This window comes from Cervus elaphus, chromosome 8, assembly GCF_910594005.1.
Source record: "Cervus elaphus chromosome 8, mCerEla1.1, whole genome shotgun sequence".
NCBI lineage: Eukaryota > Metazoa > Chordata > Mammalia > Artiodactyla > Cervidae > Cervus > Cervus elaphus.
In genome coordinates, this window is record NC_057822.1 from 5,993,891 (window position 1) to 6,013,407 (window position 19,517).

Below are 19,517 nucleotides of genomic sequence, written 5' to 3' on the forward strand. Positions count from 1 at the left end.
CTCTAGACCAGGAGGATGGTGGCATGGATTGGCACCCAGGCTGCCCCCAGACCCTACTGAGCCAGGCTCATACTTCTTCCTCTACCTCTGCATTCTCTACGTATAATACTTGATGGCTCCCCATTGCTTAAAATGCATTTATATTCCTCCCCCACCATGTCATCGCCTCCACACTCCCATTGCTTGCCATTTTTCAGCTGCTGTTCCTAGAAGGGACCTTGTATATTACCACCCCAGGGCCTTTGCATTTGCAGACCCTTCCACCTGGAACCCTTTCTCCGCACTTTTGCAGGCAGGACTCCCATCATCCAGCTTTCAGACAGGCCTTGTCTGACCCCCCTCCTCTCTGTCCCATCACCTTTTGTACTGTCTTCCTAGCATTTATCGTAGGTATCTTGTCCATACACAGGTCTTACACAGCAGAATGTAGGTTCTAGAAGGGCAGTGCCTTCCTTATTGGGCAGATCCACAGTTGGGTACCCTGCCTCCCCAGTAACTGGCATGTAGGAAGGACCCAATGAATGTTTATTAATCAAATTTGATTGAAAGTGACATGGACAGATCACGTCACTGAAGCCTAGTTCTAGCTGCACCCCAAATTTGCCATATGTCCTTGGACAAGTACTTTTTTCACCCTCTCTGAGCCCCGGTTTCCCCTTCTGAAAAATGGAGCTCCCACTGCTGCCAGGCTGGCTGGCAGGATGGGCTGGTTGAATTAGCATCAGTCGAGTTGATGGGTGTGAATGCTGCTTTGTAAACTGTTAAAGCGTGATTGCAAATGCGAGTAGCTGTTGTCATTAGACAAATGAGGCTTAAAGCCACCTCTTCCCCTGCTGAGGAGGGGCCTGGGTCAGAGGTTCTCTGGGGCTTCCTGCCCTGAGCGTGTGTTGTGCAGAGTCCGGGCACTGCCCGCAGGCAGCGCCCAGTCTGAAGGGGTGGTAGAGACGAAATGCAGATCAGAAACAAACAAGCTGAGACACCAGCACCCAGCTGGCTGCGAGGGGCTGCCCATCTTTCAGGAAACAGATAACACGTGCAAACAGTCTGAGGGCGCTGAGGCCAACGTCAATTAAAGCGCTTGGTGGGGGGCACGGGGCGGGGGCAAATCCAAGCCATTAGGGTGGAGAGGGCAACCAGGTGGAGTGCATAGCTGGGACAAAGGCGCAGCTGAAGGCAGTTGCCACAGAGACCAGTGAGGAGGGGCCTGGCCAGACTGCAAAACCCAGCCACCCTATGCTATGGGCTCCCAAACAGGGAGTCAGATACTGTGCAGCGAGAAGAAGATGAGAGAGAAGGGGGCTTTATTTTATTATTATCACTATTTTCTTTTTTCGTCAGTTAAAGGCCCTGGACTGCTATCTATTTAACTTACAGGGTTGAGGGAGTCACTTCCATCTTTTAAACTCAGTTTTCTCTTCTGCGAAAAGGGGAGGTGGGAAGTTGACAGATGACTCCCTGAAATCTTTCGTGTCCGTGAAAGGCACAAGGGGGGATCAGTGTTGGGGTTAGAAGGGCCTGGGGTTGAATTTGAACTCTGACTTGCTGTGTGACCTTGATCAAATTGTCTGGTCTCCAATTTCATCACCTGAAAAGGTGAGCACCTACTTCCTGGCGTTGAAAGATGAAGGTTAAACTCTGTGCAAGCAAATCTTAGCCCCGTGCCTGGTATGCTAATCACGTGCTCAATCGTGTCCAACTCTGGTACCAGGTTCTTAATAAATACTATTTATATCAAATAAATACCAAAATAAATACTTTATTTGGCATCAGAGAAGGAGGTACCACTGGGGTGGGAAGATGGGGCAAGGGTCCCAGGGGCTAGAAACAGGGCAGAAGTGTTGAATCCCCCTTAGCACGTAGTTTTTATTGTTGTTCAGTCACTAAGTCTGTGTCCAACTCTTTGCGACCCCACGGACTGCAGCACGCCAGGATTCCCTGTCCTTCACTAGCTCCCGGAGTATGCTCAAATTCATGTCCATTGAGTTGGTGATGCTATCTAACCAGCACATAGTAGGTGCTCACAAAATATTTCTTGATTTGCGGAAGAGATAGGGCTTCCCAGGTGGTGCTAGTGGTAAAGAACTCACCTACCGATGCAGGAGACTTAAGAGAGATGGGCTTCATCCCTGGGTCAGGAAGATCCCCTGGAGGAGGGCATGGCAAACTCTTCTAGTATTCTTGCCTAGAGAATCCCATGGATAGAGGAGCCTGGAGAGCTACGCTCCATAGGGTCGCAAAGAATCGGAAAGAGTGAAGCCACTTAGCCCGCAGGCACCTGGATGCTGACCCTGGCGAGGAGAGCAGCTTGGAGCCTCTTGCCCAGGAGAGGGAGTCTTGCCCCAGGATGGGCCAAGCTCAGGCTCTCTCAAACCTTGGGTCCCCTGCAAAGGCTGAGAAGCAGGAACTAAAAATAAAAGCCAGCCACACCCCAGTGGATTTTGACCCTGGCCCAGGAGTCTGAAGCCTCCAGGGAGCAACCCCCCACCTCATTTCCTCTCCCTGCTCCCTTCCTCTCCTCCCCAGGCAGTCTCCGCCAGCCCTTCTGGCCTCCTTCCTCCTGGGGAACTTTCAGGATGAGGCCCATTTCAGTTGGACCCTGGAAGCCTCTGAAGATGACCCCACTTTTCCAAACCTTCAGTGGGGTCTCCGAGTCTCTGGTGTCCTTTTCTTGGTATGAACTGTAGGGTGCATCTGAAGGGAGGGGATCGCGGGGACATTTTGATAGTGCGTGGGACAAAGGGTTTGGAGAGGTCTGGGTGACTTCGGTTGAATTGAAACCCTGCGACCCTCCGCAGGGCCCTTACACCCACTCCACGGGGCAGGAAGCTCCTGGTGAAGTCTTGTTTTTCAGCAGTGTGGCTCCCAAAGGCCAGAGGCCCTGACTGGGTGATTCCTGCCGCCCCCCCTGCAGCTCACCGACCATCCGGCCTCAGCAAAGCCCTTGATGATGGTGATGAAGGCTGTCAGAGCAGGGATGGAACCAGGGGTTGTGTCCTCCCCGAAGGGACAAGCCACAGCACAAAACCATGGGCGGCACGCGCAGGTCCATCCCACGGAAGGTTGGGGTGGTCTGCCCAGATACCCGCCCTCTGCACCACCCCTGAACTGCCCTGGGAACGAGATGAACAGAGAGGGAGAAATTCAGTGTATACAGACAGAAGGGTCTCCAGGGAGGGGCTCGCGGGCTTGCTCAGAACCAGGCAGGAGGAGTAGGCCTGGGGTCTGCCTGCCAGCGCCCGGCCCACCCGTGCCAGAGTGACCCCCACACCCCACCCACCCCAGGGCCCAGCGTCAGCGCCAAGGCCCGCTCTCCCAGGCGGAGGCCCCAGCCCAGCCCCAGCGCCTGGGAAAGCCGCCTGTTTTGTTCCCATCTCCACACCCCCCCCCCACCTCTTTTTTTTTTTTTTTCTTCATTCATTGCAGTTCGGCCCCTTTCGGAGCTGCAGGGACCCGGGTGGCAGGGCTGAGGCGAGGGGGTGGCCCTCCCGGCCCTGACAGGTAGGGCCCGCCCCGCTTTGGGCAGCCCCTTCCCTCGCCCTCTCCCCCCACCCCTCCCCGGGTCCCCTCTCCCTGCCCCTGTCAGCCGCGCCAGACGCTCTCCGGCTTTGCAGCATTCAATAAAAATTCAGAAACATTTGGGCTGAAATCGCTGCTTTATCTGGAGGAGCCACAGCGCCGGGAGAGACCACTGCTGCGCGGGGGGAGCCCGGGGTCTCGGTGGCCGGGGCGCGGGGCGTCTCTGCGCTCCAGCGGGCTCGCGGCCCCCGGGTGGCCCCTGCGGACGCCAGGGGCTGGGGGCTCCGGGGGCGCGCGCGGGCCGGCGGGGCTGTCGGGGCGCGCGCGGGGGCCCGCGGCCCGGCTGGGCTCCCCCCGCGCTCGCGGCTCAGGTGGGCCGCGCCCAGCGCTGGCGGAGCCCGGGTCCCCGTTCTGCCCGGGCTGGATGGCTCATTCTGCTGGCTGCGCGGTGGCGGCGGCTGTGTGTGCGCCGCGCCTCGCCGCTCCCCCCGGCCCCCCGAGCCCGGGGCGCGCGCTCCCGCCCGGGCCGCCCGGGCCCCGCGGCGCCGCGGCCCGAGGCCCCGGGAAGCGCAGCCATGGCCCTGCGGAGGCTGGGGGCCGCGCTGCTGCTGTTGCCGCTGCTCGCCGCCGTGGAAGGTGAGCGGGCGGGCGGGCGGCCGGGCGATGGGGGCGGGGAGCGGCCGGGCACGGGCGGCCGCCGGCGCCCACCTCCGCCCCGCGGCCCCGCAAAGTTTGCCCCGGGGCTCGCGCCCGGCGCAGGTGGCCGCGGGGAGGTGTGTCCGGCCGCGCCGGGAGGCGCGGGCCCCGCGGGCGCCCGGGAGCGGCGGGCGCTGATTGACTGTGCCAGGAGGAGGCGAAGGGACCATCTTGCCGAGGCTTTGTAGCCAGCCCGGCGAGCGCCGCCCAGGGCCGGGGGGCTGCCCACGCGCGCTCGCCGCCCCCGGCCCGGGCACCCCCCTGCGCGCCGGCCTGGCCTTGCTCGGCACCGGGTGGAGGGGCGCCGGCCGGGGGGTGGGGGTGGGGGCCCGGAGCGCAGTCGGGGCTGGAAAGTTTGGCAGGGAGCGGAGGGAGGCAGGCACCGCGACTGGTCCGGGGTGGGGGTTCCCAGTCCGCGCCCCCGGGATGGGGTCGGAGCCCCGAAGAGGGGGGACTGGCAGAGTGGAAGTGAGCGCGCCAGCACCCCGCGCCGGTGCCTGCCCATCGCCCGCGGCGTACAATGGGGTCCCCTCCCCTGGAGGACTGCGGGGGGATGGGTCCGTGGGCATCTCTCGGCCGCGCGGGGTCTCCGGGCACCCCTGCCGGCCACCGCCCCGCTGGCGGCAGAGCTCAGCGTGGCTGCTGGAGCCCCGGGAACTCTCCAGCTGCCGCCGGGGCCGGACCAGATGCTCTTGCCATGGGTTGGCCTTGGCCAGGGTCGCTGGGCCCTCTCCCCCATGGCCTCGTGTGTCGGTCCCACCCGACCCCCAAGGAAACAGGGCGGCTGCCCAGTCTCCCGAGCCAGCTTGCTCTGGAGGGAAAGTTAGTGGGCTCTGGGTGTGTCCCCCAGAAATGGCCGAGCTTGTGGGGCAAGAAATGAACATGAATAATGGTTCTCGTGTGTACTGCACTTTACAGTTTTCAAACCGCTTTACAGTTTATGAAGTACTTTGCACTATATGCAAAGTACTGTGGTTTACAACGTGTGGCACAGTTGACAAGGTACTTGAAGCTTTACGAAGTGCTTTCCCACCCGCAATTTTGTTGGATTCCCCAAACTAAGCCTTCCAGGGAATCCAGATGGGTAAGAGTCTTAACTTCCTTTTACTAGAAAGGGAAACCAAGGCTCAGAAAAGCCAGTGCTTCCCGCCTTGGTCCTTGGGTGATAAAAATAGAATGGGGTTCTGGAGTCTGGGAAGCTTGGGCTCTGTTCATTTTGCTGGGTTTTCTTGTCCCTAAACAGGCTAACCTCTCCAGGATTCTGCCACCTGAGGCCTGAGGGGTACCTTCATCTTGGGCCATTTGGGGGTGATGCAAAGTCCCTTTCCCTCTTGCAGCTCAAAAAACCCCATAAAGCCAAGCCCAAAAATAACCCGATCGAACCAGGCATGGAGCCTGCAGACTCTGGGAAAGGACGGATGGGGGATCCCATGTGATAACTTTAGTTTCTCTCTCAGTAATGAATGCTTTAGTGACCGCAGTTCAGGGCATGGAAGGGGTGTCCCTGGATGGCAGCCATAGTTTCTGGCATGGAAGCAGCTGTCCCCAGGCTCCTGGAGGGTTTGACGGCTGCCTGAGGTTTCCCGGCGTGGGGCTCCTGGGGCACCAGGGTGCCACGAGCCCTGGGTGTACAGGGCAGCCCTGAGACCTGGCTGCTGGCGGGAGCTCCCTGGAATAGGGCTGAGGTACCACTTATTAGCTCTGGCTTTGGGGAAATGACTCATGCGTTGGCCCGCTATACGTTGGGATGTTTACAGTATTATGGGGAGCTTGGCATAAATATTGCTCTTTGGGTTGTAGTCAGCGGTGCTGGAGGGGAAGAAAATTGGCCCCTCTCGCGTTGGAAGGCCCTCGGTGTGTTTTTAATTACCGGGGTGGGGGGGGGGTAGATGGAAGGGCCACATCTGTCCAGGCCTGGCCCTGGCGGGGGGCGGTCAGAATCTGGGGAGCTCTGACCAGAGCGGACCCTGGGCCCGGGACACAGGGCTGATCGGCTGCTGACGTCCCAGAAGGGCGTGGCGGCGTGGGCTGCCACTTGGAGGCAGACTGGGAGGCGGGCTGCGGTGGGCATCCTGAACCTTGCTTCAGTCTCTTCCTTTGCTCCTTGGATACTCTGAAGTCTAGTCCGTTAGGCCTTAAGAAGGAGCTGGCCTAACGGAGGGGGGGATGATGTGAGGTGGAGGTCAGAGGCCTGGCTTCTCACTTACTCGGGGACCCCTGGACCAGCTCCCTGCCCTACAGGGAGCTCAGTTTCCCTGAGTCTAGAATGTTCGCCCGAGCCTCCTAGGATTCACGTGCACCCTCCTTGCCTTCCCTGAGCCTCAGTGTTCTCATCTGCCAAGTGAGGGTAATCACGCTGGTCCTGCCTGTCTCACAGGCATGTCTGTGAGATTCAGACCAGATAATGGATGGGAAGAAGTCACCCTGAAGATCTGCCTGGCCTCTGGGGGATGGAAGATGGGCACTGCTGCTTGTGACACAACCCAGAAGAGACGGGAGCCTCCCGGGAGCAGGACAGTCTGTGGAAGGAGACCTGAAGCCCGGGGTGATGAGGGGGCAGCCCTCGGGGCTCCCGGTGCCCAGAGAAGTGCAGCCGCCATGCCTGGCCCGTCCTCCTCCTCCTACCCAGTAGTAACCATGCTGTCCTGAGTGTTAAGGTCTAGGAAATTCCCAGCCTTTGAGACAGGAGAGAGGATGTGTGCAGTTTTTTGGGGTGAGGGGGCGGCTAGGTTGGGCTTCCCAGGTATCACTAGTGGTAAAGAACCCACCTGCCAATTCAGGAGACATAAGAAATGCGAATTTGATCCCTGGGTGGGGGAAGATCCCCTGGAGAAGGAAATACTCCAGTATTCTTACCTGGAGAATCCCACGGACAGAGGAGCCTGGTGGGCTATGGTTCTTAGGGTCACAAAGAGTCAAACACGACTGAAGTGACTTAGCACACAGCTTGGGGGCTAGATTAGGATGGCCAGCTTCGTATCTCCCCAGACCATGAGGCCCCCCCAAAAGGAAACCTAAGTCTGGAGCATCTGGATGCTTTGAGAGGATGGTAGTGCCCCCAGGGTTGTGTCCAACAGGAGAAGAGGCCAATGGTGGACCAGCTGCTAGTGAAAGTCGCTCAGTCCCGACTCTGTGTGACCCCATGGACTATACAGTCCATGGAATTCCAGGCCAGAATACTGGAGTGGGTAGCCTTTCCCTTCTCCAGGGGATCTTCCCAATCCAGGGATCGAACCCAGGTCTCCTGCATTGCAGGCGGATTCTTTACCAGCTGAGCCGCCAGGGAGGCCCGGACCAGAGAAAACCCGTCTCCTCTGTACATTTGTTCTTTTTTTTCCTTAAGATTTTTTTAATATAGACCACTTGTAAAGCCTTTATTGAATTGGTTACAGTGTTGCTTCCACTGTACGTTTTGGTTTTCTGGCCGTAAGGCGCGTGGGATCTTAGCTCTTATACCAGGGCTCGAACTGGCACCACTTGCATTGGAAGGCAAAGCCTCAACCACTAAGACTACCAGAGAAGGCCCCGTACATTCGTTCTTTCGGTTTCCAAATATTTATGGGGCGTGTCTTCCCGCTGGTGTGGTGCTGGGCCCTGGGGCGGGCAGGGAGACGGGGACAAACTGACAGGGAAGCCGTTGGCGAGGTGCAATGTGATAAGTGTGCCCTGGGTCCTGCCAGGAGGAAGTCGTGCACCACCTGGGGAGCAGCAGCCATTTAGGATGGAAGCCAGTTGCTTTGTCATTTATAGCTTTATTCTTTGCCTCATTTTCTTACTTCCCGTTCTCCCTGCCTCGAAACTTTCTCAGCCACCTGTCATGTTAATGAACTGTGTTCCCAAAAAGCAAAGGAGGTTGACTTTGGGACTTAGAGGAGGCAAAGTTTTGGCCTGGAAGAAGGAAGGGCATGTGTAAAGACCTAGAGACATGATGATTGGTGTGTGATACTTGGGTGTATCTGAGGGAGATGGGTGTTAACGGCAGCAAAGAGGGATGGGGCTGAGGATGGACGGCAGGGCTCTGATGGAAAGCTGAGGAGTCTGGACTCGATGCTTAGGGCATTGGGGAGCCACTGAAGGTTCTTGAGCCACGGGGGACCTGGCCAGATTTGTTTTTGGAAAGAGCACTGACTTCCAGTGTGTGGGAATGTTCAGATGGGCTAGAACCTGTCCTGCACAGTAAAGAAAAGGCCAGCTTGTCTGTTCTTTGCTAGGCTGTGAACTCCCTGAGGGAGCTCAGTTTTGTGTCCACGGTGGTAATAAAAAGAAAGTGAAGTCGCTCAGTCATGTCCGACTCTTTGCAACCCCATGGACTGTAGCCCACCAGGCTCCTCCGTCCATGGAATTTTCCAGGCAAGAATACTGGAGTGGGTTGCCGTTTCCTTCTCCAGGGGATTGTCTCAAACCTGGGTCTCCCGCATTGCCAGCGGATGCTTTACCATCTGAGACACCAGGGAAGCCCAGTGGTAAAAAGAGCTCTGTTCAAATGCTGCCTCCCAGAGGCCTTCCCTGATTACCTCATCTAACACAGACTCAGTTCAGACACTTTCTGTCCCTCCTGCTTCGTCGCACTTCGGAATACCCACTGCCACCTGAAATGGTATCAGAGACTTGTTGCTTTCCTTGTTTAGTGTCCATCTCTCCCCCTCGACTGTAAACTCCAAGAGACGAGGGGGTTTTTTTAAATTTATTTTTTAAAATTAAAAAATTTTATTATTATTATTTTTTGGCTACACTAGACGACGGCCTGCGGGATCTTCGTCACCCCCATCGGGGATCAGACCCATGGCCCCCACAGTGGAAGCATGAAGCCCTAACCACTGGTCTGCCGGGGAAGTCCCGAGGTTTTTATCTTCCCTGTTTGCTGTGGCAGCCCAGTGCCCTGAACCGAACCCAGTCACCCGGTGCCCGGTAACTGAAAGATATAATCAGCTAGGGAACGCTGAATGAATGAATGAGTGTGGGGTGAACAAATGAATGTGTATGTTATATTGTGCTATACAGTCAGTGTCGGGAGAATGATACAGAGACGAAAACGGGAGTCCCTCTGGCCCGGGAGATGAAGGAAGTCTTCCCAGAGGGAGAAGCAGAAGACAGATGTGAGCAGAGATACAGAATGCAGGAAGATGTTTGGGGATAATAAAGAGATCAGTTCAGCCAGAGCGGAGGATTCAAATGGACCAGCGGCAGCTCTGTGCCAGGCAAGTCCGCTCCTTACAGGGGTCGAGGGAGACTGCCCGCCCCTGCCCCGCCATACATGTCTCGTCTCTCCCACCCTCAGCCCAGCCCTCTGCTGGGCCCACCTCTCGGGCATTACCTATCTAAGATCCAGCGACCTTCAGTGGGATTAATTTAGAATTGGTTTTCCTTTTATGTTTATTTCTCCTGCTTCTCATTTTTAAAGGAGGCTGCTTTCATGTATTCGTCTTAGCCAGGAAATCAGGGCTTAGATTTAAAGCCCGAATGCTGTAGAATTCAAAAGCAAGTTGACTTATTCATTTATTCCTCCATCCATCCGTGTATTTTAAAAGAGTCGCCAGGCACCCCCTTCATGTCAGGCGCTGGGTGGGGAGAAAGGATTCCGACTCTAGTGGGAAACAAGGGCAGCCAATTTCCCGGATGCTGTGGGGCATAGAAAAGGTGTGGCCTTTCTGGGCAATCAGACCTGGGTTCAAATCCCCCAGCCCTGCACCCTGGGTGTGCCCTGGGCGAGGAGCTGGACTCCCATTTCCTCAGGGGTTCCTGGGGACACCCACACAAAGTGTCAGGCACACGACGGGGGAGGAAGAGGTGGGAGGGACAGTTAGGGAGTTTGGGATGGACATGTACACGCGGCTTTGTTTAAAATGGATAACCGCCGAGCGCCTACCATATAGCATGGGGAACTCTGCTCAATGTTATGTCACAGCCTGGATGGGAGGGGAGTTTGGGGGAGAATGGATACACGTGTATGTATGGCTGAGTCCCTTTGCTGTCCACTTGAAACTATCCTAACACCATTAATTGGCTATCCCCAATATAAAGTAGAGTCCAAAAAAAAAGAAGTGTCAGGTACTTGTCTGTGTAGAGGCTGTTCTCAGCCCCTCCAAAGTCCTCGTCCTTGGAGTGAGTGCCTGTGATCGCTGATGGCTGTGTCCTGACTCACCTCCTCTGTTTCTGGCATTCAGACTGTTCAGCCCACAAACCGAGCTTCAGTGTCTCCCCCAACCCAGCACACAGACTCCCAACTGCCCCAGCCTTGGGGTGGCGACCCCCCAGTTGTGGGGCAGGCCCAGAGCCCCATCTCTGCCTCTTTCTTCAGGGCTCTGTCAGGGGAAAATACTTGCTTCTTACCATGGCAGGGAATTGGGAGAGGGGCTCTCAGCTGGGGTCCACAGGCCTTAGTTATGGGACTCCGGGATCACCCTGAAATTATAATAGAATGTCAGATGTGACCGTAGATCTTCCTAGGAAGCGGGGTCTTAGCTTTCAGAAGATTCTCAAAACAGTTGTGAAAACACAAGCCCGTACCCAGGCTCCCAGTGGGGGGGTTTGAATCCTTGGTTGGCCCTGAGATCCCACTGCCAGCTCCCTTTGCCCTGCCATGGCCCCAGACCCTCCCGGGGGGGCGGGGGTTGTCCTTCCTAATGCCTTTGGCCACCTCCACTTCGTCAAGGTTTTGCATCAACCCCAAAGCCAGGGTGGGGGCAGGTCGTCTGGGCAGCTGTGCTGGCGACTCCGCGAGGCCCAGGGTCGCAGCCGGTCAGCTTGGCCTGCGCAGAGCTTATCTGTGAGCCTGGGGTGGAGGGTGGACCCCTGCAGGCAGAGAGACCCATAAAGGAAGGGGCTGATGATGGAACTGGCTGGTGATAGGAGACCTGGGCTGGACAAGGGAGGGGGTACTCTGCTCCCTCTGAAGGTGGAAGGGTGAGGCCAGGAGGGCCTCCTGGCAGTGGTGGACCCGGCCTGCACCTCTGAACAAAGCCCCATCCCATCCTGTGGCCTGGCCTGCTTGCCTGACTTTGCTGGAGATTTGATAGATCCAGCTGGAGGCTGGGGACCTGTAATTTTTAACTCACTTCCCAGGTCTTTCCATTGGGCAGGCAGGGACTCCTGGAAAAGAGGAAGAGAAACCTCAGCAGGAAACTGGGAAAGGCCGAAACGAAGTGAAGTCAATCTGAGTTGGTGTTCACCAGCCCAGGCCACTGGCCTGCTGGTCAACGGAAGGAGGCTTGGCGGGGGGAGGGCAGGGCAGGGCAGAATGTTTGCACACCTCTCAGGGATGGGGTGGGCTATTGATCTGACAGCACCTGGAAGCTTGCTGATTGGGATCAACTGTCTGATAAGGCTTCCTTGAAAGCATTTTAGGGTTTTAGGGCCTTTTAAAGCAGGTGCCTTCCGGAGGGTGGAGAGGAGACACCTGTCTCCCAGGTGCCTCTGTATCACCTGGGGCATAGGGGGCTTGCCTAGACCACCTTAGCCTGGGCCGTGCCCCATGAGCTTCCTGGAGCCATCTGGAGCCCTGCTGCAGCCCCCTTGGGATAGAGGGTACCGTCAGGGAAGAGACCTTGTCTGCTCTGTGGCCTTGAGCAAGCAGTGTGCTGTCTGAACCTCAGTTTGCTGATCCATTAACTGGGGATACTACCTGTCGGAGGCTCGTGGTGAGGGTTAAATGAGGTCCTGTCTACAGCGGCCAGCAGAGCAGCCTGGTCTGCAGCCCTGGCTGTGTTTATCAGTTGTCAGGACTGTGAGATGTCAGCACCCTTGTTCCCTTGCTTCTGTCTTTGAAATCCCAGAACCCTTTAGCCAAGCCCTGACCACTCTCTGTCTTGTTCCATAAACAGCAGAGCCTAGAGGTTACAAGGATGTCTGGAGTCAGGCTGTCCCTTACTGTGTGTCCTCTGGTCAGTTATTTAACCTCTCTGAGCCCTGGTTCCCTCACTTCTAAAATGGGGATAATAATAGTTCTTGAGGTGGCTATGACAAATGAATGGGTTAGTCCATAAAAGATGAATTTGCGTTTGTAACTAAATCTGTTATCTAACATGTGATGAGTGCACAGTAAATATTAACTGTGGCTGTTATTTCTCAAAACCAGTGGGAAACTGCATTCAGAGTAGGGGGTGTCAGTGCCGTTTTACTCGAGGACTCTGTCTGCAGCTCTCCCCCCATCCCTCTTCACTTCACCCCAGGAAAAAGTCAAAGATACAGAGTTAAGTTCTATCTGACTCTTGCTGAGTAGTTGCCAGTTCCCTCCAGCCTGCCTCTCTGCTTCCAATGCAGTTTTCCTCAAGAGCCCATCCCCACTCCAAGTCAGCCTCCCTTAACCCCAGGAAAGGGACAGGATCTTCTATCACTGCGACTTCATTCTTGACCCTTGGCCTCCCAGCCACCAACTTCCATGAAAAAGTGAAAATGTTAGTTGCTCAGTCGTGTCCAACTCTTTGCAACCCCATGAACTGTAGCCCACCAGGCGCCTCTGTCCATGGAATTCTCCAGGCCAAGAATACTGGAGTCGGTTGCCATTCCCTTCTCCAGGGGATCTTCCCATCCCAGGGACTAAACCTGGGTCTCCCGTATTGCAGGCAGATTCTTTACCATCTGAGCTACCAGAGAATTCACACCAAATTTCATACGTGATAATAAAAACAGCCAGATGCTCTGCTTAAGGACATTGTATTGGGTTGGCCAAAAAGTTTGTTTGGGTTTTCCATTAAGAGGTTATGGAAAAACCCAAATGAACTTTTTGGCCAACCCCATATATGTCATCTCACGCAGCTACCTCAACAACTGCCCTGGTGGTTTTGTTATTGTGCCCATTTTACAGATGTGGAAACTAAAACTCAGAAAGCGACTAGCCCAAGGACACATAACTAGGGAGCAGGAGGCAGGGATTCGAACCCAGGTCTGGAGGACTTTGAAGCTCCTGCTCTGCACCACCACCTTCTAGCAGCCTCTGGAATGTACCTCCCAGCTCAGAGAAAAGGCTTGGCTCTGACGAGGGTCTCCAAGGCAGCCATCCAGCCTCTGACTCCATCAACATCCTGAGATAATGCAAGTGGGAGGGTTCTGGAACTCACAAACCTGCCATAAAAAAGCAATCGCTGTCATAATGGTCAGAATAATGTTGTTCTAACTTAGACAAATCGGGTGTTAACTCATTACATTGTGAGGGGTGCCTCCACAGAGAACAGAGGCTGTGGAACAGTCACAGGGCCATTTGTGGCTTGTGTTTCTAAACCCGTTAGCTCACTGGGTTTTCACAGCAACCCAGTAAGTGGGCAGGAACCATGGGGCCCATTTTAGAGATGAGGAAACTGAGACCTGGGGGAATAAGGCGACTTGCTGGAGGCCAGTGGCCAGACCCTGCCTGAAGCCCAAGGTGGGTCTCGATGGCTCAGAGATCATCAATTCAATTTGAATTCCTAGCCAACATTTAAGAATCAGGAGAGTTTATAGAGAAATCCTGTTTCTGGCTTTGTGAGAAGTCAGACAATCTGGCTTCCCTGGGCCCACATTCCCACATGGCCACAGTTGGCTGGAGCCGAATAGTGACTGCCTCTTCAGACGGAGCACGTGAACGCGGGCTGGGGGGGCGGGGAGCTCTCCATCAGCTTGCGTCACACATTTGTGTTACTTGCCTGGGTCCTGCAGGGTTCAGGTCTGCTTCCTGCATCCGCCCCGTCTCTCCTGTTGGTGTTGGTGTTGCTTAGCCTCTAGTCTCTTGTGATCTGGAGTAAATTGCTTCTCTTCCCCAGGCTTCGGCCACCTGTTCTCTCAAATGAGGGGGTAGGACTCAGTGGCTTCCGAGGCTCCTTCCAGCTCTGGGATTGCACGCCCAGTGCCAGGCTCCAGGCAAGGACGGGAGAGCTAGACAAAGGCCAGGGCTCTGCCCCCGGGATGTGTATCAGTTATCCATTACCGCCTAATAAGCCACCCCAGAATGTACTGTCTCAATACAACAGTGATGTATTATTCCTCCTGATTCAGTGGAGTGGCTAGGTGCAGCTGGGCATTTATTCTGCTCCATGTGGTGTCAGCTTGGATCACTCTGGAGCTTGCACTCAGCTGGGTTGTGTTGGAAGGTCTGCCGTGGCCTCCCCTACATCTCTGAGACCCTGGTAGGGAGAGCGGGAAGGCCACCCCCCGCCCTCCCACTCTTCAAGATCGCTCACCCGTCACCAGTCTAGACCGAGCTTTCCACGGTGGCTAGCTCCCAAGAGGGTAAAGAGGAAACCGTAAGACTCCTTGAGGCCTGGGCTGTGATGTCACAAAGCATCACCCCTGCAGTCGGAGCAAGTCACAGAGCCGTCTCAGATTCATCCCAGGCCTCCTCATCCAGTTCAGAGACAAGGGGGATATACGCTGGGCTTGATTTTCTCTCCAGTCTTTCAAAGGAAGCACCATTTGCTGCGAACGGTTTAACATGCAACGTTTGCTTGTGTGTTGCCCGTGGTCTTCAGTGCGTCTTTGGAGGTGATGCCCAGTGGCCCCCATTCGCCCCCTTCACCGTGTGCACACATCTCCTCGTGTTCCGGGCTGACCTGTGGTCCAAACTTGGCTTCAGCAACCCCCTCCCTCCCTCTTTTTTTCTTTCTTTTCGGCTACACTGGTGTCTGTTGCAGTGTGTGTGCTAGTCTCTAGTTGTGGTGTTCGGGCTCTCTAGTTACGGCGCATGCACTCTCTGGTTGTGATGCACGCGTCCTCTAGTGGCATGCAGGCTCTCTAGTTACGGCTTGCCGGTTCTCTAGTTGGGATGTGCAGTCTCTCTACTTGCAGCGTGCAGACTTAGTTGCCCAGTGGTGTGTGGGAATCTTAGTTCCCCGAGCAGTGATCGAACCTGCATCTCCTGCATTTGGAGGCAGATCCTTCCCCACTGGACCACCAGGGAAGTCCTTAGGCCCCTTAATGGGAGGAGGCTTTGCATCTAGTGACAGCAGCTATAGGCGGTGACCACATTAAGGGACAGTCCACCCCAGGGAGTTTCTAGTCCCGCACAGGGTGTGGGTAACAGGGAGCCAGAAGCCTCATGCCCTGCCTGTCTCCATCCTGTCCCACCGCTGCACTGACTTCCTGCGCTGTCTGCCTCCCCTGAGAGGACAAGGGACCTTCCACTTCACCACGTCCCCTGCCCAGCACAAGGCCTGGCTCATGATGTGCGCTGAATATATGTTTGTGCCATAAAGTGAAAGTCGCTCAGTCCTGTTCAACTCTTTGCGACTCCGTGGACAATACAGTCCATGGAATTCTCCAGGCCTAGGGATACTGAATACTGGAGTGGGTCGCCTTTCCCTTCTCCGGGGGAGTCTTCTCAACCCAGGGATCGAACCCAGGTCTCCCACATTGCAGGCGGAAGCCACAAGGGGAGCCGTGGTAGCCCAAGTCATAGCTATTCAGGATCAGGCATGAGGAAGAGGCACTGGGCTGGTAGGAATGAATTTAGAGGATGGGGCTAAGGTACCCTTGTGGCCTGGGGCAGGTCACTTCACAGAGCTTGCGGAGATATGTGCACGTGGTGAAGTGTTGAAGACCATGAGCAACACATAGGCAAATTTTATTGTCACGAGGTTAAGCAGGAAATGGGGTTGCTGACTGAATAGGAATCAAGCCTACACAGATAATATAGACACAGTTCTTCTGACTGTCTCTCTTTTATTTTTAGAAAAAACTAAAAATGTGTTTGGGTACGTCTCTTGTTTGCACAAGGGAAGCTGAATTATTATTTGGGCTCTAGTTTTGTTACTCAAAGCCTAAGTCTTATTCTTTTAATAAGTGAGTTAATCCTGCTCACGTTTATTGATGTAATGGATGTGTTGGGTCTCAACTCTGTTGTGATATTTTTGGGGGTTGGCCAGAGGAACTTTTTGGCCAACCCAGTATGATGACGTGTACTTTATTTGCCGTGCTTCTTTTTCTACAAGATGTGCATTCTTTACTCTGGTTTATTTAAATATGCTTGGTATTTAGGAAGGTTCATGGTTTTGTTCCGATGGTCACCTTTGTACTTATGCCTTCTTCCGCAGGGTCTAATCTGCTGTTATAGCATCCGGTGTATTGTTTCTAGAATTTCAATTTATGTCTTCTTTTATATAGCCCTTGTCTCTACTGAACAGATTCTGTCTTTTCCTTCTTGAACATATTAAACAGAGTTATATTAAAATAAATCAACAACCAACCAAATCCTAAGAGTCCTAGCCAGAGACCCTAGACCCATGAGTTGGCCAGGTTGTGAATGGGTATTTGACAGACAGCAGTGCCCCCAGGAGAGTGCATGTCTTGTCTAAAGAAGGCGAGTGGGACTTCCCTGGTGGTCCAGTGGTTAGGATTTCATACGGCCACTATAGGGGACACCGGTTCAATCCCTGGTCAAGGAAGTAATATCCTGCATGCCACGTGGTCCAGCCAAAAACGTAATAACAATAAAATAAAGAAGGCAGGTGCTACCCACTCTTGACCATCTTGCTGTGTGGGGATTTGGGCTCAATTTTGCCAGATCTTCTGGTTTGCCAAGTGCTGACATTTATGGAAAAATTGATTTTTAAAAGTTTGCTCACCTCTAAAATACAATCCCGGCCAATCTAAGTCATAGTTGTTGGCTGAATTTGGCTTACGGGCTGGCAGTTTCAAGCTCTGGTTAAGGTGATTTGGGCAGAGAAATAGCAAAGGCATCGTTACCTCCATTTTACTGATGGAGAAGTTGAGGTTCAGAGAGCTGTAGTGACTTACCCCAGGCTACACGGCTGGTGGCCACAGGCTTCCCAGGTGGCGCAGTGGTCAAGAATCTGCCTGCCAGTGCAGGAGACGCAAGAGACGCAGTTTCGGTCCCTGGTTCAGGAAGATCCCCTGGAGGAGGAAGTGGCAACTCACTCCAGCATTCTTGCCTGGAGAATGCCATGGACAGAGGAGCCTGGCGGGCCACAGCGCCACAGGGTCGCAAAGAGTTGGACACGACTGAGCGTGCACGCACACAGACACAGCTGGTAAGCAGTGACGTTGTCAGAAGTGCCTCTTAATCTTAAATTGGAGACTCTTCCTGGAACTTCCCTCCGTGGCTTCTGTTTCCTGCCTTCCAGAACAATCCAGGAGCAGAAGCTCCTCCTGGCAGGCATCTACGCTATTTAAAGGCAGAGAGCATGTCTTCCTTCCAGTTTCTTCTTCGCAGGCAGAGTTGGTGTAGTGGGAGGTGTGTGTTCTTGGAGTAGAACCTCTGGCTCTGAAACTTACAAACAGCCTGACCTTGGCCCTTTTAGAAAAATTTAATTGTTCGTTTTTGGCCGTGCTGGGCCTTTGTTGCAGCCTGCGGGCTCTCTCTAGTTGCAGTGCACAGGCTTCCCTTTGCCGGGGCTTCTCTTGCTGTGGAGCATGGACTCTAGGCGTGCGGACTTCCTTAGTCGTGGGGCGCAGGCTCTAGAGCGCACGGGCTTTGTTGCCCCACGGCAGGTGGAATCTGAGTTCCCGGAACAGGGATTGAACCCACGTCCCCCTCCAGTGGCAGGCGGATCCTTAACCACTGGACCACCAGGCAAATCCCAGGCCCTGGCCCCTTTTAACTTACTTACCTCTTTGTGCCTCAGTTTCTTCCATGGTAAACTGGAGTTAGGAAAGTTTCATAGAAGGTGACTGCCACGATGCTTGTTGAGGAACAGCCAGACGGAGAAGTGGCAAGGCAGGCAGGCCTTCTGGGCAAACAACAGGACAGCATCTGCAGAGATCCGAAGGGGCGGCCCCGGAGCGCGTGGTGTCTCTGGGAGCTGGAAGGAGGCCTGTGCGGCTGAGAACCAGGCATGCCAAGCACCAGGGCGGGGTGCAAGCTGCCTGGGCCCAGCAGGCAGAGAGCGTGGGGTCAACACTCCCATTATGGCGACGACATATGTCCACAGCACCAACTTGTCACTTGGCCTGAGTCCATGGGAAGCCGGAAGGACAAAAAGCATCTGAACGTGTAAGTGGGGAGAAAGCGGCTTAGCGCACAGTGGGATGCGTCCCGCCTGAATGGGGGCTTCTCCGCCTCTCGCGGGGAGGCAGAGCCTGGGAACAGCCCTGGCCAGAGCCTGCGGGGCCTTTCTGGAACCCACGAAAGGCCGTGTGGCCCAGGGAGTCTGTTCGAGTCAGGGCCCCAGGGCGGGATGTCCTCGAGAGCCTGTCCCCATCAGTGTCAGCTGTCACTCCCCACGGCTTCAAGTGGCAGCTCCTGCCGCTCTCAGGAGACCAGTCGGACACGCTCCCTAGATACCAAGGAGGCCCTGATGCTGGGAGTTCCCGGGCGGCCCCGAAGCTCAGCCCCACACCGGCAAAGCGCGGGGCTCCCTTCTGAATGGCCTCTGCTGGAGTTGACAGGGTTCCGATGAGGCCCAGCCCCTTTTGGCCTGGGTCCAGGGACACAGGCGAGGCGGGAGATGCTGGGGCAAGATCCTGGACTTGAGATAGTCAGGCTGTCCACGTCCTGGCTTCTCACTCACTAGCCGTGTCACCTTGGGTAGGTCATTTCCTGCTCAGCCTTGGCTTCTTATCTGGAAAATGAGGGTAATGTCACCTACTGCATCATATTGTTTCAGAAATTAAAAGAAAAGAGCAGGTGTTTTTGAAAATCAGGTGGTATTTACCCAACCTCTCAGCCTCAGTTTCTCAGCGGTTCAATGATTGATAATAATAGCAGTAATGAAAACAGTGTTCAGTCGTGTCTGACTCTTTGCAGCCCCATGGGCTATAGCCCGCCAGGCTCCTCTGGTCTTGGAATTTTCCAGACAAGAATACTGGAGTGGGTTGCCATTTCCTACTCCAGGGGATCGTCCTGACCCAGGGATTGAACCCACGTCTCCTGCATTGGCAGGTGAATTCTTTACCACTGAGCCACCAGGGAAGCCCATCCTTTACCTAGATTCAATAATTGTGAACATTTTGCTGTATTTGTATCCCTTTTTGTATGAGAGTATGTGTATGTGTATATTGTTTTTCTGAGCCATTTGAACATAAATTGCTGATATGGGCAAAGAACTAATGTTGACTGAGGACTGATACATATAGTTCTAAGGCGGACTTTCTTAACTACCATTTTAGATCACTTTGCCTGGCACACAGTAGGACTTGAAAATTGGTAGCAGTTGGGAAGAATAGCTGGTATTACCTACAGCCAACCAGAGAATCCCCCTGTATTACCTCATTCAGTTCTTGCTGTGGCCTAGGAGGAAACTATTAGTGGTGTCTTCATTCTCAAAAGAAGGAAGAGGGACTTCCTTTGTGGTCCAGTGGCTGAGGCTCTTCGCTCCCAATGCAGGGGGCCCAGATGCAATCCCTGGTCAGGGAACTAGATCCCACATGCCACAGCTGAG

The 19,517-nt window shown here is 54.7% G+C and overlaps 1 protein-coding gene across 2 annotated transcripts in view; it reads left to right on the forward strand.

The window, feature by feature from the left end:
* Positions 1-3,944: 3,944 nt before the first annotated feature.
* EPHB2 (EPH receptor B2) overlaps positions 3,945-19,517 on the forward strand; it is a 213,226-nt gene continuing 197,653 nt past the window's right edge. For both annotated transcript variants that reach the window (XM_043909168.1, XM_043909169.1), the window contains exon 1: positions 3,945-4,152. In XM_043909168.1, the coding sequence (XP_043765103.1) occupies positions 4,092-4,152 (61 nt within the window). In that variant the 5' untranslated portion in view covers positions 3,945-4,091. The remainder of the gene's footprint in view (positions 4,153-19,517) is intronic.